We start from the raw sequence: 15,127 nt of genomic DNA, 5'->3' as shown, positions 1-15,127 counted from the left end.
AAAATAGTTGTTACTTCATATGCTGCCTTTCCTGCTCACAGCTCTGCCGATCCTTGGTGACGTGTTGCTGTTTCCTCTACCTGACTCTGCTCACAAATTCCAGGTAGATTTCACTCAGTTTTTTCAGTGTGCTGTTTAAATAATCAGATTATGTTGAAAGCCCTACCTATATTCCTGCACACTGAATTAATGGTTCCACTGCTCCTGCCATAGTTCCACTCCTTTAACCCCCCCTCCTTTAACGACTAATCTTTTGAGTTATGCTTTGCTTAATAGAATTTGTAGATTTATTGATGCTTTCAGTATCTGTTGTTCCTAATTTTCATTTAATCCCCCACGAGCATGTACCCAGATAAACTGTACTGATTTGCCTCAGAGAATAGTTCTCAAATATACTTGCAGTAGTTTAAAGAGAATATCTTGGCAAAGTCTCATGTAGTGCAGCAATTTCTGAGTTAACCTTTTTCCAAGCACATTTGCAAACTCTTTCCTATGCCAGCCGCTATCAACCATTTACAGTTGTGGTTGTTCTTTTAGCATAAGGTGAACAGGCTTTCTAGCTACGCAGAAGCAAGCAGTGATGTGATGTGAGCTCCAATGTTTACCTATAAGGAACTAATGATCAGGGCAAATTCAGACACATCCAAATTCTGTGGCTGCATAAATGTGGTTTGTGGATTGACAGGTTAATGAACTTTTAATATCAGAGATCTTCTGATAATATATAAGTTATATATTATCAGAAGATCATATATGATATGATATGATATGATATTATATGATATGATATTATATTATATGATATGATATGATATGATATGATATGATATGATATTATATTATATTATATTATATTATATTATATTATATTATATTATATTATATTATATTATATTATATTATATTATATTATATTATATTATATTATATTATATTATATTATATTATATTAATCAACTCAGAAAACAATCTATCAGACCTGTGCTTATGTAATTATCATAACATATCAACCCGAACATTACATGGTGCGATGAAGAAATGTTTGGTCACTCTGATCCAGTTTTGGGGATCTATAAATAATCTGAGAGAGTCTAAAGGGTGTATTACTGCTTTATAAAATGTATGGACACCACATAATCAGCATAAGCAGTGGTCATTCTGCCACCAAATGGAAAAGAAATAAAAACAGAGACCAATTAGAGACCAACAGCCAACAGCTGAGTGACTTTCTACGCTGTTAGTGGACAACTGCACACCAACTTGTGATCCTGCACCTTGCTTCATCTTGCTTATTTCACTTCTTGGTTTAAAGTGAAAGTGGTGGAGTTCTGACACGTATCACTCATGCTCGGGGGCTTTCCGAAAATTGAACCAGTGTTAATTTTGTTATAAATCTAAATTATTTTCACAGAAAGTCCAGACAACTTAATCTGACAACTTAAAAACCACTTTGTCTGGGTATAATCAATAAAAACCTAAAACTGTACAATTAGTCATAATACAGTCACTGCACTGTGCCACCACACGGACATTACATTACATTAAGTCATTTGGCAGACACTTCCATCTAGGTAGCTATCTTACCACTACACTATCCTGCTGCCATTGACTATTAGTATTAAAAGCGTATCTGTTTTCCCTTGCGCTTCCACTTTTACAGTTTTCCTTAATTACTAAGACGTGCTCATTGAAACTAGGAATGACTACTGATTTTTAAACTTCATCACCTTCTCAGCAGGTACAGCAGTGGTCTTCTTTTGCCAGTGTGTTTGCATTAGTTTCACATATTTTCAGTACCTTTTTCAAAACAGACAAGATACAAAAGACACTTCACCTAATTGAATAAACAGTGTCAAACAAAAGCTGAAAATATTACTTTGAGCTCATGAATTCTGGCCACCAAACTCAGTTCATTACTGAGTCCATTTTGAAGAATTCCTATTTAACATTAACATTTAACACAGATATCATGTTCACTAGAACTGAGTGGCTGTACAGATGGACAGATTGGCAGTCTGATTCCTCTGGTTCTGGCCATTGCCAGTGCAGAGGCATATGAAAGTTCAGGGGCAGAGTGCGACAGGGTTTGTTATCTCTGGTACATTTAACTTGGGAGAAAAGAATACAATTCCTACTGGGACATATTTGCTTGCCTCATCCTATAACTATGTAAAGTATCCAGCCCAGAGCACACATTACAGTATTCCTCCTTTACTTAAACACATGTGCATTTTCAAAAACGAGACGATGACTGAGCAAAATAACAGTTACACAGCAAATTGTTTTTGCATAGTGCTCTAGATTAAAAAGAGCACAAACAGCTTTTAACACAAACCACTTTAATCTTGCGTGTGGCAGACGCCTGTGCCATTTGCTGATACTTTACAGAGTTAAACGATGATTCAGAGCATGAATGATATGATTTTAACCTTCTCTCCAAGGTGATCCAATAACAAAACCTGCTGCACTCTGCACGTTAAATTGACCTGTCAAAAAGAGATTTTCTATAAAAAACACCTTTCTTTAGTCTTCTTTTATTCTTTTATGCTGTGACTCCTCCACCATACATGCAAACTCATTAAACTCCTCTTCGCCCATCATCATGTGCGTTTGACATCTTTGATCCATGCCTGTAATATGTGTTGGATGACATGTAATATATTGACAAGACTCCCAGTTTCATTATGCAACCTTAACATTTTAATTTTAATTTTATTTTTTTATAATTTTTTTAAAGAAACTGTAAGGTTGGAGTGGTTCATATTGAAAGCTCTTAAAAGACTGTATTAGTTGGGCCAGAGGTTTTGAGGTTTGAAGAGAAAATTAGCTTGTGTTGCAACAGTCAACCAGTTTCCGCCTGTGTGTTATCTGTACTGTTTAAGCAAAGAAGGGAAGTCAGAGTGGATAGAAGCAGTTAGGTTATATATGCGAACATATTTGTGGTACTTCACATCCTTCATGTACATGGTATAAACACCATTGGACATAGCTGTACATTGGAATTGCACATCTCCACTGTTCAGACAGTGAAGCTGACTTTGATACTGACTTTTGACATGATGTATAATATATACATAACATATAACCTATGGTTAGCACAACCAACCACACAACCCTATCACGTTTGTGTTGCAGCCATTGAGGAAATAAACACCTCTCAAGTTTGTGCTGACCTCCCTCTTTCTGCTGCTGTGTGTGTTTGGCTTTCTGGTGAGATATGTTGCTACACTATTACTTTGCTTTTTAACCAAAACACCAGTTCAGGGGACTCTTTGTGTTGCCTCTGTGTTAATGATTTTAATGTGTGTTAATGTTAACATGTAGGAGAATGCATGAGACCTCAGTGAGAAACTGCAGAGTTTCCCTTTTGTTAATTTTATCTTGTGCTGCTTTCTTTGTTTTGTAATTGTTTTGTAGAACACCTGTCTAATGGGAAACATCAGAGTATGTTTTATACTCTCATAGGGTGACTTTCTTATATATATATATATATATATATATATATATATATATATATATTTTTTTTGTGATTTATTGATTTTGTGTTTTACTGTGTGTTTTATTTAATTAAAAGAATTGAATTAGATTGCCACAGATTGATACAGATTATGTTAATGTTTATTTTAAGCAAAATTGTCTTACAATAATGCTGTATTCATTGGACAGAATCACACTTCTCTTCCATAACATGGAGTTATGTGTGTTGGGGACCCTTTTGCTGTTTTGTTTTAATATTAAAAAACTTTTTAATAACAAAATATTACAATATTCGTGGGTAAGAGTCCCAAGGTGGTGTAGTTAAACTAGGACTAAGACCAATGGGTGTTTATAATCTGGCCCGGTAAAGCTCCATATGCATTAGTAGAGGTTACCATGAAACCAATACAGTAACTGTCTTTAAGAGTTGGCTTAATACAAAACATAATACATAATGGAAAGGTCACTTACATATTAACTTTCTGTGGCATTGTTAGGGAGTTTAAATGTCAAACCATCATTTACTGACTCACTGCTCACAACAGTAAAAAGAAAAAAATCTATATTGACCCAGACAAAAACACTAATATGTGGCCCAAATATTCACCAGAATATCACAGCTCTTCTCAACTCAAAAAGAAAGATACAGTACTAATAGTGTGTTGAACATGTCATGACTATCAATAGTTAGATTTAAAAATTAAATGTAAATACCACCATTAATATACTGTGTTACACAGGAAACTGCTAATCTGAAAGCATTCTGATAGCTCAGTCTGTACATGTGTGTGTCATCTGGTGCAAGATTTGTTGTGGTAAAAACAAAAGCCTCGTAGAACATCTGTGCCTGTCAGAGATTAGTCTGAATTTTTATATTAAAATGTTGGCTAGCCACTAAAGAGGCGATTATCGAAGGTCTTTAATTGTGCTGCTAAATGTCTGAGGTTGGTTAGGGGGATGGAAAAGTGGGAGGATGATACAGCGTTAATAAATGTCTGAAAGAGAGAACATGTAGGGCTTCCTGGAGGCAGATGGTGCCTCTAGTAAAAAAGAATATTAGGTCTTGCTTGCATAGAAGAAAAAAAAAAATATGATCACAATTTTATGATCCAGATGATTGAAGACCAGATTCTTTAGTGAGTGGTTCAAATGGAAGCTATCAGGAATAAAGAACTTTCAGTATGCTTGATTAACGGGTGAAGGTGCTGCCAAGAATATTTTGTCAACAAAGACCTGAAAGGTTTTTTTTTTTTTTTTTGGATGAGAGAGAAAGGGTGTTCCCAGTTCAGTTCCTTCTGTCAAAAATAATAATACCAACAGATCAAAGTGATCAGTCTAATAACAGATATGTACAGCTGCAACATGAATATTATATATATTATAATATAGCACCAAATCACAGGACTTTACACTGTGAGATTTAGGACTTTATACAACACAACAATACAACAATAAACTATATAAGAAACCAAACAATCCCATTGGAGCAAGTGATGACAGTGTAGAGGAAAAGCCCCTCCAGCAGAACAAGGGTCAGGGTGGGAGGCCATTTGCCTCGACTGGTTGAGGCGAGTGGAAAATCACATCTCCTCTGTTGTTGCTTAATGTTGAGTTTAGTAAAAAGGTCATGCTCTGTCAGCAGTGGGTTTTTCCCTTTTTCTCTCACTCTCTTTCACTCTCTCTCTCTCTCTCTCTCTCTCTCTCTCTTTCTCACTCATTCATACACACATATACTAGAGATGTAGAGTTGCTGTAATTTTTGCTGGTCTATAATGTTTAAAACAGAAAAAGTAAAAGAAATGCACAAGGTGCTGATGTCAGACAGAGCACACCTTCACGGCTGGCATCTCCTCTCCAGCCATCTCAAATGGATTATAGAAGAAAATACACCACCTAGTGGTAAACACGAAGTAATACAACAGAGACATCCCATAAAGAAATGTTGATCTCCTTGGGGAAATATACTGTCACTGTAGTTTTGCACTACACTGTTGTTGCTTAATGTTGAGTTTAGTAAAAAGGTCATGCTCTGTTGTTGCTTAATGTTGAGTTTAGTAAAAAGGTCATGCTCTGTCAGCAGTGGGTTTTTCCCTTTTTCTCTCACTCTCTTTCACTCTCTCTCTCTCTCTCTCTCTCTCTTTCTCACTCATTCATACACACATATACTAGAGATGTAGAGTTGCTGTAATTTTTGCTGGTCTATAATGTTTAAAACAGAAACAGTAAAAAAAATGCACAAGGTGCTGATGTCAGACAGAGCACACCTTCACGGCTGGCATCTCCTCTCCAGCCATCTCAAATGGATTATAGAAGAAAATACACCACCTAGTGGTAAACACGAAGTAATACAACAGAGACATCCCATAAAGAAATGTTGATCTCCTTGGGGAAATATACTGTCACTGTAGTTTTGCACTTTAGTTCCCTTTATTGAAAAACCTAAATTGAAGTTCCTATGATATGTTGGTGAAGATTCTCAGTCGTCCAGGTGAAATCATTTGGAAGTAACTTCCAGTTCCCATGATATGGGCTAATTAACAGTCATGGTGACAAAGTACTTCTCTAGATATGACAGAGGAAATAATCTACCATGCTTAAATGTTTCCTGTTCATTGGATGAACATCCTTAATACACACGCAGTGTTGATTATGCACAAAAGACAAAGTGTAAAACTGTAGGAAGCTTAACGTTCCTTTTAATCGTGTCATGGTGTGATACAGGTATCCCAATAGCAGCCGTCTTCTGAGCCTTTTCAGACTCTTTCATCTTTGTCAGCTAGCGTCGTCAGAGCTTCCATTTCTCTTCTGTGTCACTTCCAGCAGAACTGAAGTCCCCATTGAGTCGTACTTAGATCGTCAGATCATCTGTTTGTGAGTTGACTTCCCCGGTTGATCTGTTACCAGTTGTATCCACGTTGCACTCATTTTTCTTCTCTTTTTTAACCAGCTCTTCCAAATCTGAAGAACAAAACAACATTAGGACATTATTAACATTTTTTTAAATCCCAGAAACGTTTAGTCATTGCAGATAGTCTGCTTTTGTATCAAGAGAGAAAAACCAAATACTATATACATACTCTAAATAATATTTAACTTAAGGCTTGTGGAGGTGAACCAGCAAACATAGTTTTCTATTACTCACACCGGAGCACAGTCTCGTTGATTTTATTATAACCACGATCAGTGTTGCTGCTCAGGTTAATGTAGAAGCAGAACTTCAGCTCCTGAGGGTACTGACAGTGTGACAGGTTCTGAACAAGGGGGATCAGTCGATTGGACATAGGCCCTTCTGCCAGAGTCTGGTGCATCATATACCTGCACCAGTCGTCCTGCAGGAAAGTTGGCGTGATAAGCAGAGCCTGCAAGTGACTGTCCTGCATAGCTTGGCAGAATTCTGTGGAAACTGCACCTCCGAGACAGACATCCCTACACCACAGAAAGCACCTAAGGCTGCGAGGGGAAGCCTCCAGGAAAGAGACCAGGCGTTTAGCCTCCTCAGTGTCACTGTCAGCACTGCTGTGGCACACAAGCAAGTCATATTTTCGATTCCATCTCTGTGGTGAGCTCAGAGCAGAGCGAAGCGGCTGTGGTTTGGAAGGGGCTGTCTCTGCTGCTGCTGATGAGGATGATGATAAAGAGCAGGATGATGATGTAAATGAAGGTGCCGTGGACACGCTTGTCACTTGAGTCTCTTGCTCATGCTGTGTTGATAAAGATACTCTTGATTTCAACAGTTTTTGGAACCAACCTGAAACAAGAAAGACAAACTGTAGTGTCCACTTGATTATAGGCTACTTTTTGATATCCATGAGTCATTGTTAGTCCTGCTATAGGCCAAAAAAATAAGTAATCATAAATATTAATTTGTAAAGCAATCATCAATCTCTGCTTGTGAACTCTTCACATCTATTTCATAACAGTGTAATGACTTTTAGACAACCCTTACAACACAGGAGAGAGCAGATTTATATGGATCATTAGATAAAGATAAAATACAAAAAAGATACTGAAACAAAAAAAGGTTTCTTCAAAATGAAATGACTGAAGCTGTAACTTACCATTCATGTTGTTACATGATCATGTCTTCTCCCTTCTCCTTTCCAAAATACCTCTGGTAAATAGCCTAAAAGGACTCATTTTCTAGAAAGGTTTTCTCTTCTCCACATACCCAGTGACTAGAACAGTTAGCTGTTGCTGCAATGTGACATAATCCGGTGAAAGTAACCAAATGTAACAAAGCCAAAGTGAAAATGTTGTCGAGTGTCACTAACATCACCGGAAAAAGAGGAAGTTGGCAACTGCTGAATGTGAAGTCTCATCGTGTGCAGTCAAATTTCAAATGCAAAGTGTCTCAGATGTTATACTTCACGGAGCAAGTGGTTAAGACTTTATCAAAAGCACATATATGCAAACAAGTCTACATTGAGTCCAGGAGCTGTATTGATTGTGATTTATATACAGTGTACATGTCTTACATGACATTTATCCTCAGACATGCATAGTATACACATGTACTATGACACAGTACAGTTTTTATTTTTTACTTAATAAAAGGTGTGGGGGGTTGAATTGTAATATCTTACTGTACTTGTACCTGCAAATCTAGTAAGCTATGTTATTGCAGCTCTTCCCCGAAGGCACACCATCTTCTCAGTAAAGCTACTTCTCACTTCCAGTTAATAAGTCTCATAGAAAGTGTGTTATCTAAAGTTTATTTGTAACCTTACCATTTTGACATTAGTGAATGCCGGTATCCTACTGGTAGGCTATTAAAAAGTAATAACGTTCAAAATAAAATAACCCTACTCACAGTGTTGGAGGAGTTACTGTACAAACTGCCAATTAATTCACATTGGATAAAGATGAACTACAGACAGAAATATTGTTAAGCTACTCAAAAAGTAAATCAAACTACCTTTTGAAAAAATATCAAATTGACAATCTGCACGTGATACAAGAAATTAACAACATACAGGCCTAATAAAAAAGTCACAAGCCACTCTACTCTAGTGAGTTTTAAATTGCCTACTTGTCCACAGGTCATATATAAACTAAAATTAAATAAAACATCCCACTACTCATGGGAAAGCGTAAAAAAAAGAGACAGCTTTAGTTTTATATACACTGCTCAGAAGTCAGACACCTGCCTACCAGAAACTTAAAGGTGGGTTATTACCCTAAACAGGATTACTCAGTTAGCAAGGGAGGCCTGATTTCTAAATCAGCATGTAACAATTATTCTGAACATTTCTTAATAAATAGCAACAAGCAATACATATGCCTCATTAACACCTAACATTTCCAAGGTTAGTTTTACAAATTACTTTTCAAATTAATATATAAAACAGTCTCATCTGTGTTTTTAATGGCTTGCACCACCACTACCAGCAAACTACTGCAGAATCATAACCATTACCTACTCAATGCAGAAAATGTCTCCTTCATATAGTTTTAGTTTTGAATCTTGAATATAGCCTATGCAGCAGATCTTACTGAGTACACTGTATGCACCAAATTATGTTAGTTTATCATATGCTTCATTTTAAATGTGATCATCTAAACGTACTCGAGAAATTGTATATTCTGTTTACCACTTTAAAGAGAGTGTTTCAAGAAGTTGTAAACAGCGTCCTCAGATTTGTGCTATTAGCTGATGATGATTATTTTCTAATAGTGAAGGTTTTAAAACACGCTGCGTTCAAACTGCGCAAACGTGACATTCAGAAACCAAAAGCTAACACCGGAAGTGAGCGTCACTTCCGCGTTCTGCATCTGACGTGTCTAAAACTGTTTTGTACTGGTGGTGGATTTTACTTGTGGGGCATTTATTATCCATTCAGGTGTTATCTGGTAAGATTTGATTATTTGAACGACATCCACTGCTACTGAAAGGTTTAAAGGGCCGTTTATTAACAGCAAGGCTTTTGTTTTACCCTTATTTGTGTTTTTAATGTAGATACGTGGTGGCAAGATGCTAGATTTCTTCACCATCTTCAGCAAAGGGGGGATTGTGTTGTGGTGTTTCCAGGGAGCCGGGGTCACTGAATCCTTTACAGCGCCCGTCAACGCTTTGATCCACTCTGTGATCCTCCAGGTAAGACTTCATGATTAGATAAAACCCTGTTATAGGTGTCTGTGTTTATGTACATCGCGGCATGGTTTCGATAGCTAATGCTAACACCAGTAGGTAGCCAATGGGAGCTAATTGCGTAATGATAGTGTAAGTTACCAGCCAGGCAAGTATTGCAACGTTCATGTGAGTAGATTAAATTCACTTTAATGTGTTTTGTAAGCGGATAATTGACATAGTTTCTGCTATAGTGACGTTTTTGACATTGTTAAGAGAGAGACAGCAAGCTAGCTGTAGCGGCTACGAAGCGTGTTTAGCATTAACTCCTGCTGACATGTCAACGATGTGTGTGTTGTTTTAGGAGAGAAGTGGAAACAATTCATACAATCATGAGGCCCTGAGTCTGAAATACAAGCTCGACAATGAGTTTGAGTTGATATTTGTGGTAAGTATCTAATTTACACACTAAATCAATTACAATCAAGCGCTCAACTGGAAACCTGTGACTTGTATTTGTTGCTTTATTCTTTTACATACTGATGGTCTTGGTCTCTGTCCTCTGTCTAGGTGGGTTTTCAAAAGATCCTGACGCTGACGTATGTGGACAAGTTCTTAGACGACGTTCAGCTTCATTTTAGGGATCGTTATAAAAATGAACTTGAGCAAAATGGAGCTTTGAAACTTCTCAACAACAATTTTGAATTTGAGGATGACTTCAAGATTCTGCTTAGGTAAAGACATTTTCCCTCATGGGAGGGATTTTTATTTATTATTCTTTATATATACAATTAAGGATAAAAGAATGAATGGCAATATGCTTCACTAACGAAAACCTCCTTCTCAACCTGTTTATGCTGACGTATACCAAATGTCTACCACAAGAGAGGCGGAGGAGAGCAGCAAAGGTCGGAGCCCTGCCCCGATGCGCTCCTTCAAGGAGTCAGAGAAATCCCAAAAAACTGTGAAGTCAATGATTGAGACGAAGGGTGGTGACAAAGGCAAGGAACAGGGTGGCAAGAAGAATAAAAATACCAAAAAGGAGGGTATGTGCTGTTGTATGTGGTTGTTCTGAAATAGTTTGGTCTAAATTGCCAGTGTAATATAGTTTCAGTCTTATACTCTGACTTGATTTGATATCTCAATTTTTTTCTAGCTCCTGCAGCTGAGCCTGCCAAAGGTGATCAAGTTAAGGCCTCATCATCTGGGCCGAAGATGGCAGCTGAGAATGGTAACCAAGGATTGACTTCTGAGGAGCTCATAGAGAAGAAGAGAGAGGAGTTTCGTAGACGCATGGTGGGAGCGACTGAAAAACCCACGTAAGACAACGAATGTCATTTAGTTAAAATAAATAATCCAGTCAAAGTAGAGATATATTGTGAATTCATCAGAAATACAAATTATGTATTTTAATGATCTCACTTCTTTAGAATAGCTTAGAGATGTTGTGTCCTAGTGTAAAACCACATCTAAATCATATTGCATATATTTTTGATATTCTGTCATCTTGTAGTAAGTCTCCAAAGCCTCCAAAACAGCCAAAGGGCAAACAAATGCGTGTCTGGGACATGGGTGGTAGCAGCACCAAGAACCTGGACTACAGCGAGAGAAATGGAGACAGTTCCGCCAACGGTGTCGAACAGAGCCAGGAAGCACAAATTGATGCAGTATGTACACTCTTCCCCTCCACTTTACCGCTATAGAAACATCAGGATTACCTGCACTAACTCTTAGAATTGGTAAGTTCTCAATGTCCCGGCTGTGTTTCAGGGAATGCAGTTCACCTCAATGAAGGGAGACCTGCAGCCTGTGGATTATGAATCCAGTGAAGAAGAAGAGATGGAGGAGGAAGAGGAGAAAGTGGTTGTTAGTGAAACAAGCAAGACAAGGTGAGAAAGTGTTTCTTTTATTTTGGGAATAATAATTCTAAATCAGTTTCAGATGTATGTTGTACTTTAAACATGTATCTGGTTCTGGTTGTTCTTCTCAGCTCCAAAAAGGGTGGCAGCTTTGGGGGGATGTTTGGGATGCTGAAGGGCCTGGTGGGCTCCAAGAGCCTGACCCGGGAGGACATGGAACCAGTGCTGGAGAAGATGAGGGACCACCTCATCGGTATGATGCCACATTTCTCTGTCACACACTGTGTTTATTCTTTAAGATGTGAAAATCTTTATTATTTTCCTTTATCATTATACAGCAAAGAATGTAGCAGCCGACATTGCCTCCCAGCTCTGTGACTCTGTAGCCAAAAAACTGGAGGGCAAAGTCATGGGCACATTCACCAGTAAGTAACCATTCACGTTTATTTTATCTACTTACAATAGACAATGATTAAGACCATCAGTTCATAAATTATTTCTCATTTGGTGCAAGGACTAGTTACGATGCAGTGTTCATCTTTAAGAACTTAAAAAATATATAATCTGTGTAGATTCTAGGTGAAGGGGAATGTTTCATTTTGAATTTGGGTCTCACATGAGAAGTTCACTGAAGCTAACGTTTATTATTATGTGTGTTTGCAGCTGTGGCCTCTACAGTGAAGCAGGCCCTGCAGGACTCACTGGTGCAGATTCTGCAACCCAAGCGAAGGGTGGATATTCTGAGAGATGTCATGGAGGCTCAGAGCCAGCGGAGGCCTTATGTCATCACCTTTTGTGGTGTCAATGGGGTTGGAAAGTCCACCAATTTGGCCAAGGTGAGATAAAGGGTATTGACATTGTGAGCTTGGCCTTGATACAGAAGCTATTCACTCAGCTATCTGTACCAGCCGAGTACTCAGTGAGGGTTGTTGGCAGATGAAAAATAATAATCCATTCAGTAATTATCCAATGGCAGGCTCTTACCTATTTGTATAGTTAATAGCTAAGAGTTAAAAATCAAGGTGGTGATATTTTTTTTTTATTTGGACAGGCAGTGAATATTGAGCATGTCTCAGGATTGCAGTATTTATATACAAATGTTTGTTTGAATCTGACCTTTCTCTGTCCTGGTCCAGATCTCCTTCTGGCTGATAGAGAATGGTCTCACAGTGCTCATCGCAGCCTGTGACACGTTTCGTGCCGGTGCAGTGGAGCAGCTCCGCACTCATCAGCGCCGCCTTAACTCTCTGCATCCTCCAGAGCAGAACCGAGGACGGGCAGTAGTCCAGCTCTATGAGAAGGGCTATGGGAAGGATGCAGCTGGAATTGCCATGGAGGCCATTGCTTATGGTAAAAGATTTTCATTCCAGTTGACTAAGGATTAATTTAAATAACACAAAGTTCACTCATCAGAAAAATATGGAGTTTTAATAGACACGTAGAGAAATGGACATAGGGATTTAAGTTATTATACTAAGTAGTGAGAAGGTGTTAAATTTCGCCAATAAGCCGTCTCACATCAGTAATTAATATAACCTTTATGGTAACGTTGCATACGTTCTGTGTTTCATCCTTCCAGCCCGCAACCAAGGCTTTGATGTGGTGCTGGTGGACACTGCTGGGCGTATGCAGGACAACGCCCCCCTAATGACAGCCCTGGCCAAACTTATTGCAGTCAACATGCCAGACTTAGTGCTGTTTGTTGGGGAGGCTCTGGTGGGCAACGAAGCAGTTGACCAGCTGGTAAGACCCCGGACAAAGTCACTACTTGTTTGGACATTAATAGGAAATGTAATTACTGACTGACACTAAAGAGAAAATTTATGTTTTCTGGTATCTCTAAATCTTTATATTCACTTGCCCAACATTTTGTACAGTCGTAATAATAATAATAATAGTATCACTTTTAAATTGATGTGAAGGGTCTTGGATTGTATGTTTAGTAACCAGAAAATATTAGACATTAAATATTAAAATTATGAGCCAGAACAGACAGCGCCAGTGCTCCCAGTGCAAGTGAGGACTCCAGTGATTTCCAGTTAAGGCTATTTACATGAACATTATTAGAAATTAACCTGATATGGCCTTGTTTTGTAGTTTAGCATGACAGTGGCTTTGGACGACCAGAGTTGGCCACCACTGGTTTAGCTCTTTGCCTCCAAACAAATACAGTTGTACTGAACAGACAAGATTTAAAAAAACATTTAGTGATACTGACCAGAGGTGTACACAGCTTTATTTTATATTGTATGTGATCAGCTGCTTGAGCTTAGTACCAACTGAAGCAAAGATTTGTTTTTTAATCACCTTTAGCTTCATGGGTATACTGACCTGGAAAGCACCGCTAGTCTTTTAGGTGAGGTTAGGATTAACTTACAGACCAGAGGCCTGTGTGCTAATCAGCAGTCATCAAGAAACAACAAATAAATAAGAAAGTGCTGTACGGTAAATGGTTTTGTTATTGTTGAGCTCTCAGGCAGAGATCAGAGTTGCTGCGGTTGTGTGCTCTCTACTGTTGTTAAGCAGTCGGAGTGTTTGGACAGATGTGTTTTTTCCCCTTCCTCTCCACTTTGTAAATAGAGAGGTGGAAAGCTGGTGTCATACATATTAGCTGGGCTGTAATCAGTTTTCCACTGAATGACTCATCTCTCTCTCTCTTCCTTGTGTCCTCAGGTAAAGTTCAATCAGGCTCTTGCTGATCACTCCATGTCTGATAAGCCTCGCCTCATTGATGGAATTGTTCTTACTAAATTTGACACTATTGATGACAAGGTATTTGAATGTTTGTTTGTTTGTTTTATTATTTGTGTGGCTTTAAAAGACTATTTAAATGCAGTTAATCATATGTCAGAAAGCTGCTAGAACTTTCATTCCCTCTGTCTCTACAGGTTGGTGCAGCCATCTCCATGACCTATATCACAGGTCAGCCTATTGTGTTTGTGGGCACAGGGCAGACCTACAACGACCTGCGCAGCCTCAATGCCCGCGCCGTGGTCAGCGCCCTGATGAAGGCTTAAGTGGCTGCATGTTCTGCTGTTTATTCATCGTCGCAAACAAAGCCAACAGTACTTTTGCCACGCTGCCGTGAGATGTTCCAGCCCTGCTAGCCTGCATCTCCCATCGTCCAGTTCCCCCTCTCTATTTTATAACAAATGAAGAACTCAAGTCATGCACAGGACTTTATTCTCACAGTAAAGGACAAATGTGCAGTTTGAAAGACAGAACATTGTACAACAAAGCCAGAGGAGCCTACCTTTTATTTCTAAGTAATTTGGGCCAAATTAAAAAAGTACCTCATTTCAGCCTTAGTTTTGAAACGACAAAGTCTCATCTAAAAGACGTTTTAGCTGACCAAATGGACCTAGTCTGTAAATGTCATCAATTTACTGATTTATACAGTAAAGACTTACAAAATTTTCCCTGCCTGGCATTTCAGTCAGTTTTCCCCTCTTCATGTAAATGAGGTCAGGTTGTGAAGGCTTGCTGCATGTCATATTCCAGCAGCTGCCTAAGCCTGAGGAAAGCTTAGTGACCATAGTGCCTATCTGACGACTGTCTTCACTTTCACTAGATGGGTGGATATTTGTCAAGAGTACCAGGGCAGTTTAAACCACTTCTCCTAGTCTAGAGGAGGAGTATGAATCGGTTTACAGTTGATCATAGAGTGATTGTGATTATCAGCACTCGTCAAGTTAGTTGATGTTGTTCTTCCCTGTCAGAAATC

General features: G+C 38.5%; 2 protein-coding genes across 3 annotated transcripts; one reads left to right on the top strand and one right to left on the bottom strand.

Moving 5' to 3' along the window:
* Nucleotides 1-5,510: 5,510 nt before the first annotated feature.
* LOC113172910 (toll/interleukin-1 receptor domain-containing adapter protein) lies at nt 5,511-9,120 on the bottom strand. 2 transcript variants are annotated; one of them, XM_026375998.1, is made up of 4 exons: nt 9,069-9,120; nt 7,536-7,671; nt 6,620-7,225; nt 5,511-6,435 (listed from the first exon to the last, which is right to left on the bottom strand). In XM_026375998.1, the coding sequence occupies exons 2-4, from the start codon at nt 7,540-7,542 to the stop codon at nt 6,326-6,328; spliced, it is 723 nt and encodes a 240-aa protein (XP_026231783.1). In that variant the 5' UTR covers nt 7,543-7,671; nt 9,069-9,120; the 3' UTR covers nt 5,511-6,325. The 2 variants fall into 2 exon arrangements, with proteins under 2 accessions (XP_026231783.1, XP_026231773.1); XM_026375988.1 differs by lacking the exon at nt 9,069-9,120 and having other exon boundaries at nt 7,536-7,738.
* A 122-nt stretch (nt 9,121-9,242) lies between these two features.
* srpra (SRP receptor subunit alpha) lies at nt 9,243-14,821 on the top strand. Its single transcript, XM_026372357.1, has 15 exons — nt 9,243-9,327; nt 9,434-9,571; nt 9,909-9,992; nt 10,115-10,278; nt 10,430-10,590; nt 10,701-10,863; nt 11,058-11,211; nt 11,315-11,433; nt 11,535-11,656; nt 11,742-11,828; nt 12,067-12,239; nt 12,540-12,753; nt 12,983-13,146; nt 14,077-14,175; nt 14,292-14,821. The coding sequence occupies exons 2-15, from the start codon at nt 9,449-9,451 to the stop codon at nt 14,418-14,420; spliced, it is 1,956 nt and encodes a 651-aa protein (XP_026228142.1). The 5' UTR covers nt 9,243-9,327; nt 9,434-9,448; the 3' UTR covers nt 14,421-14,821.
* The last annotated feature ends 306 nt before the right edge of the window (nt 14,822-15,127 follow it).

The sequence above is a fragment of the Anabas testudineus genome, chromosome 13, assembly GCF_900324465.2.
Source record: "Anabas testudineus chromosome 13, fAnaTes1.2, whole genome shotgun sequence".
Classification (NCBI taxonomy): domain Eukaryota; kingdom Metazoa; phylum Chordata; class Actinopteri; order Anabantiformes; family Anabantidae; genus Anabas; species Anabas testudineus.
This window is presented reverse-complemented; position numbering and strand designations above follow the sequence as displayed.

Bases quoted from the DNA above. Each gene is read 5' to 3' on its own strand.
- LOC113172910 (XM_026375998.1), bottom strand. The intron at 6,436-6,619 runs GTGAGTAATAGA...TTTGTTCTTCAG, and splicing joins CAACGAGACTGTGCTCCGGT to ATTTGGAAGAGCTGGTTAAA.
- srpra (XM_026372357.1), top strand. From the start codon at position 9,449: ATGCTAGATTTCTTCACCATCTTCAGCAAAGGGGGGATTGTGTTGTGG. The intron at 9,572-9,908 runs GTAAGACTTCAT...GTGTTGTTTTAG, and splicing joins TCCACTCTGTGATCCTCCAG to GAGAGAAGTGGAAACAATTC. The intron at 13,147-14,076 runs GTAAGACCCCGG...TTGTGTCCTCAG, and splicing joins ACGAAGCAGTTGACCAGCTG to GTAAAGTTCAATCAGGCTCT.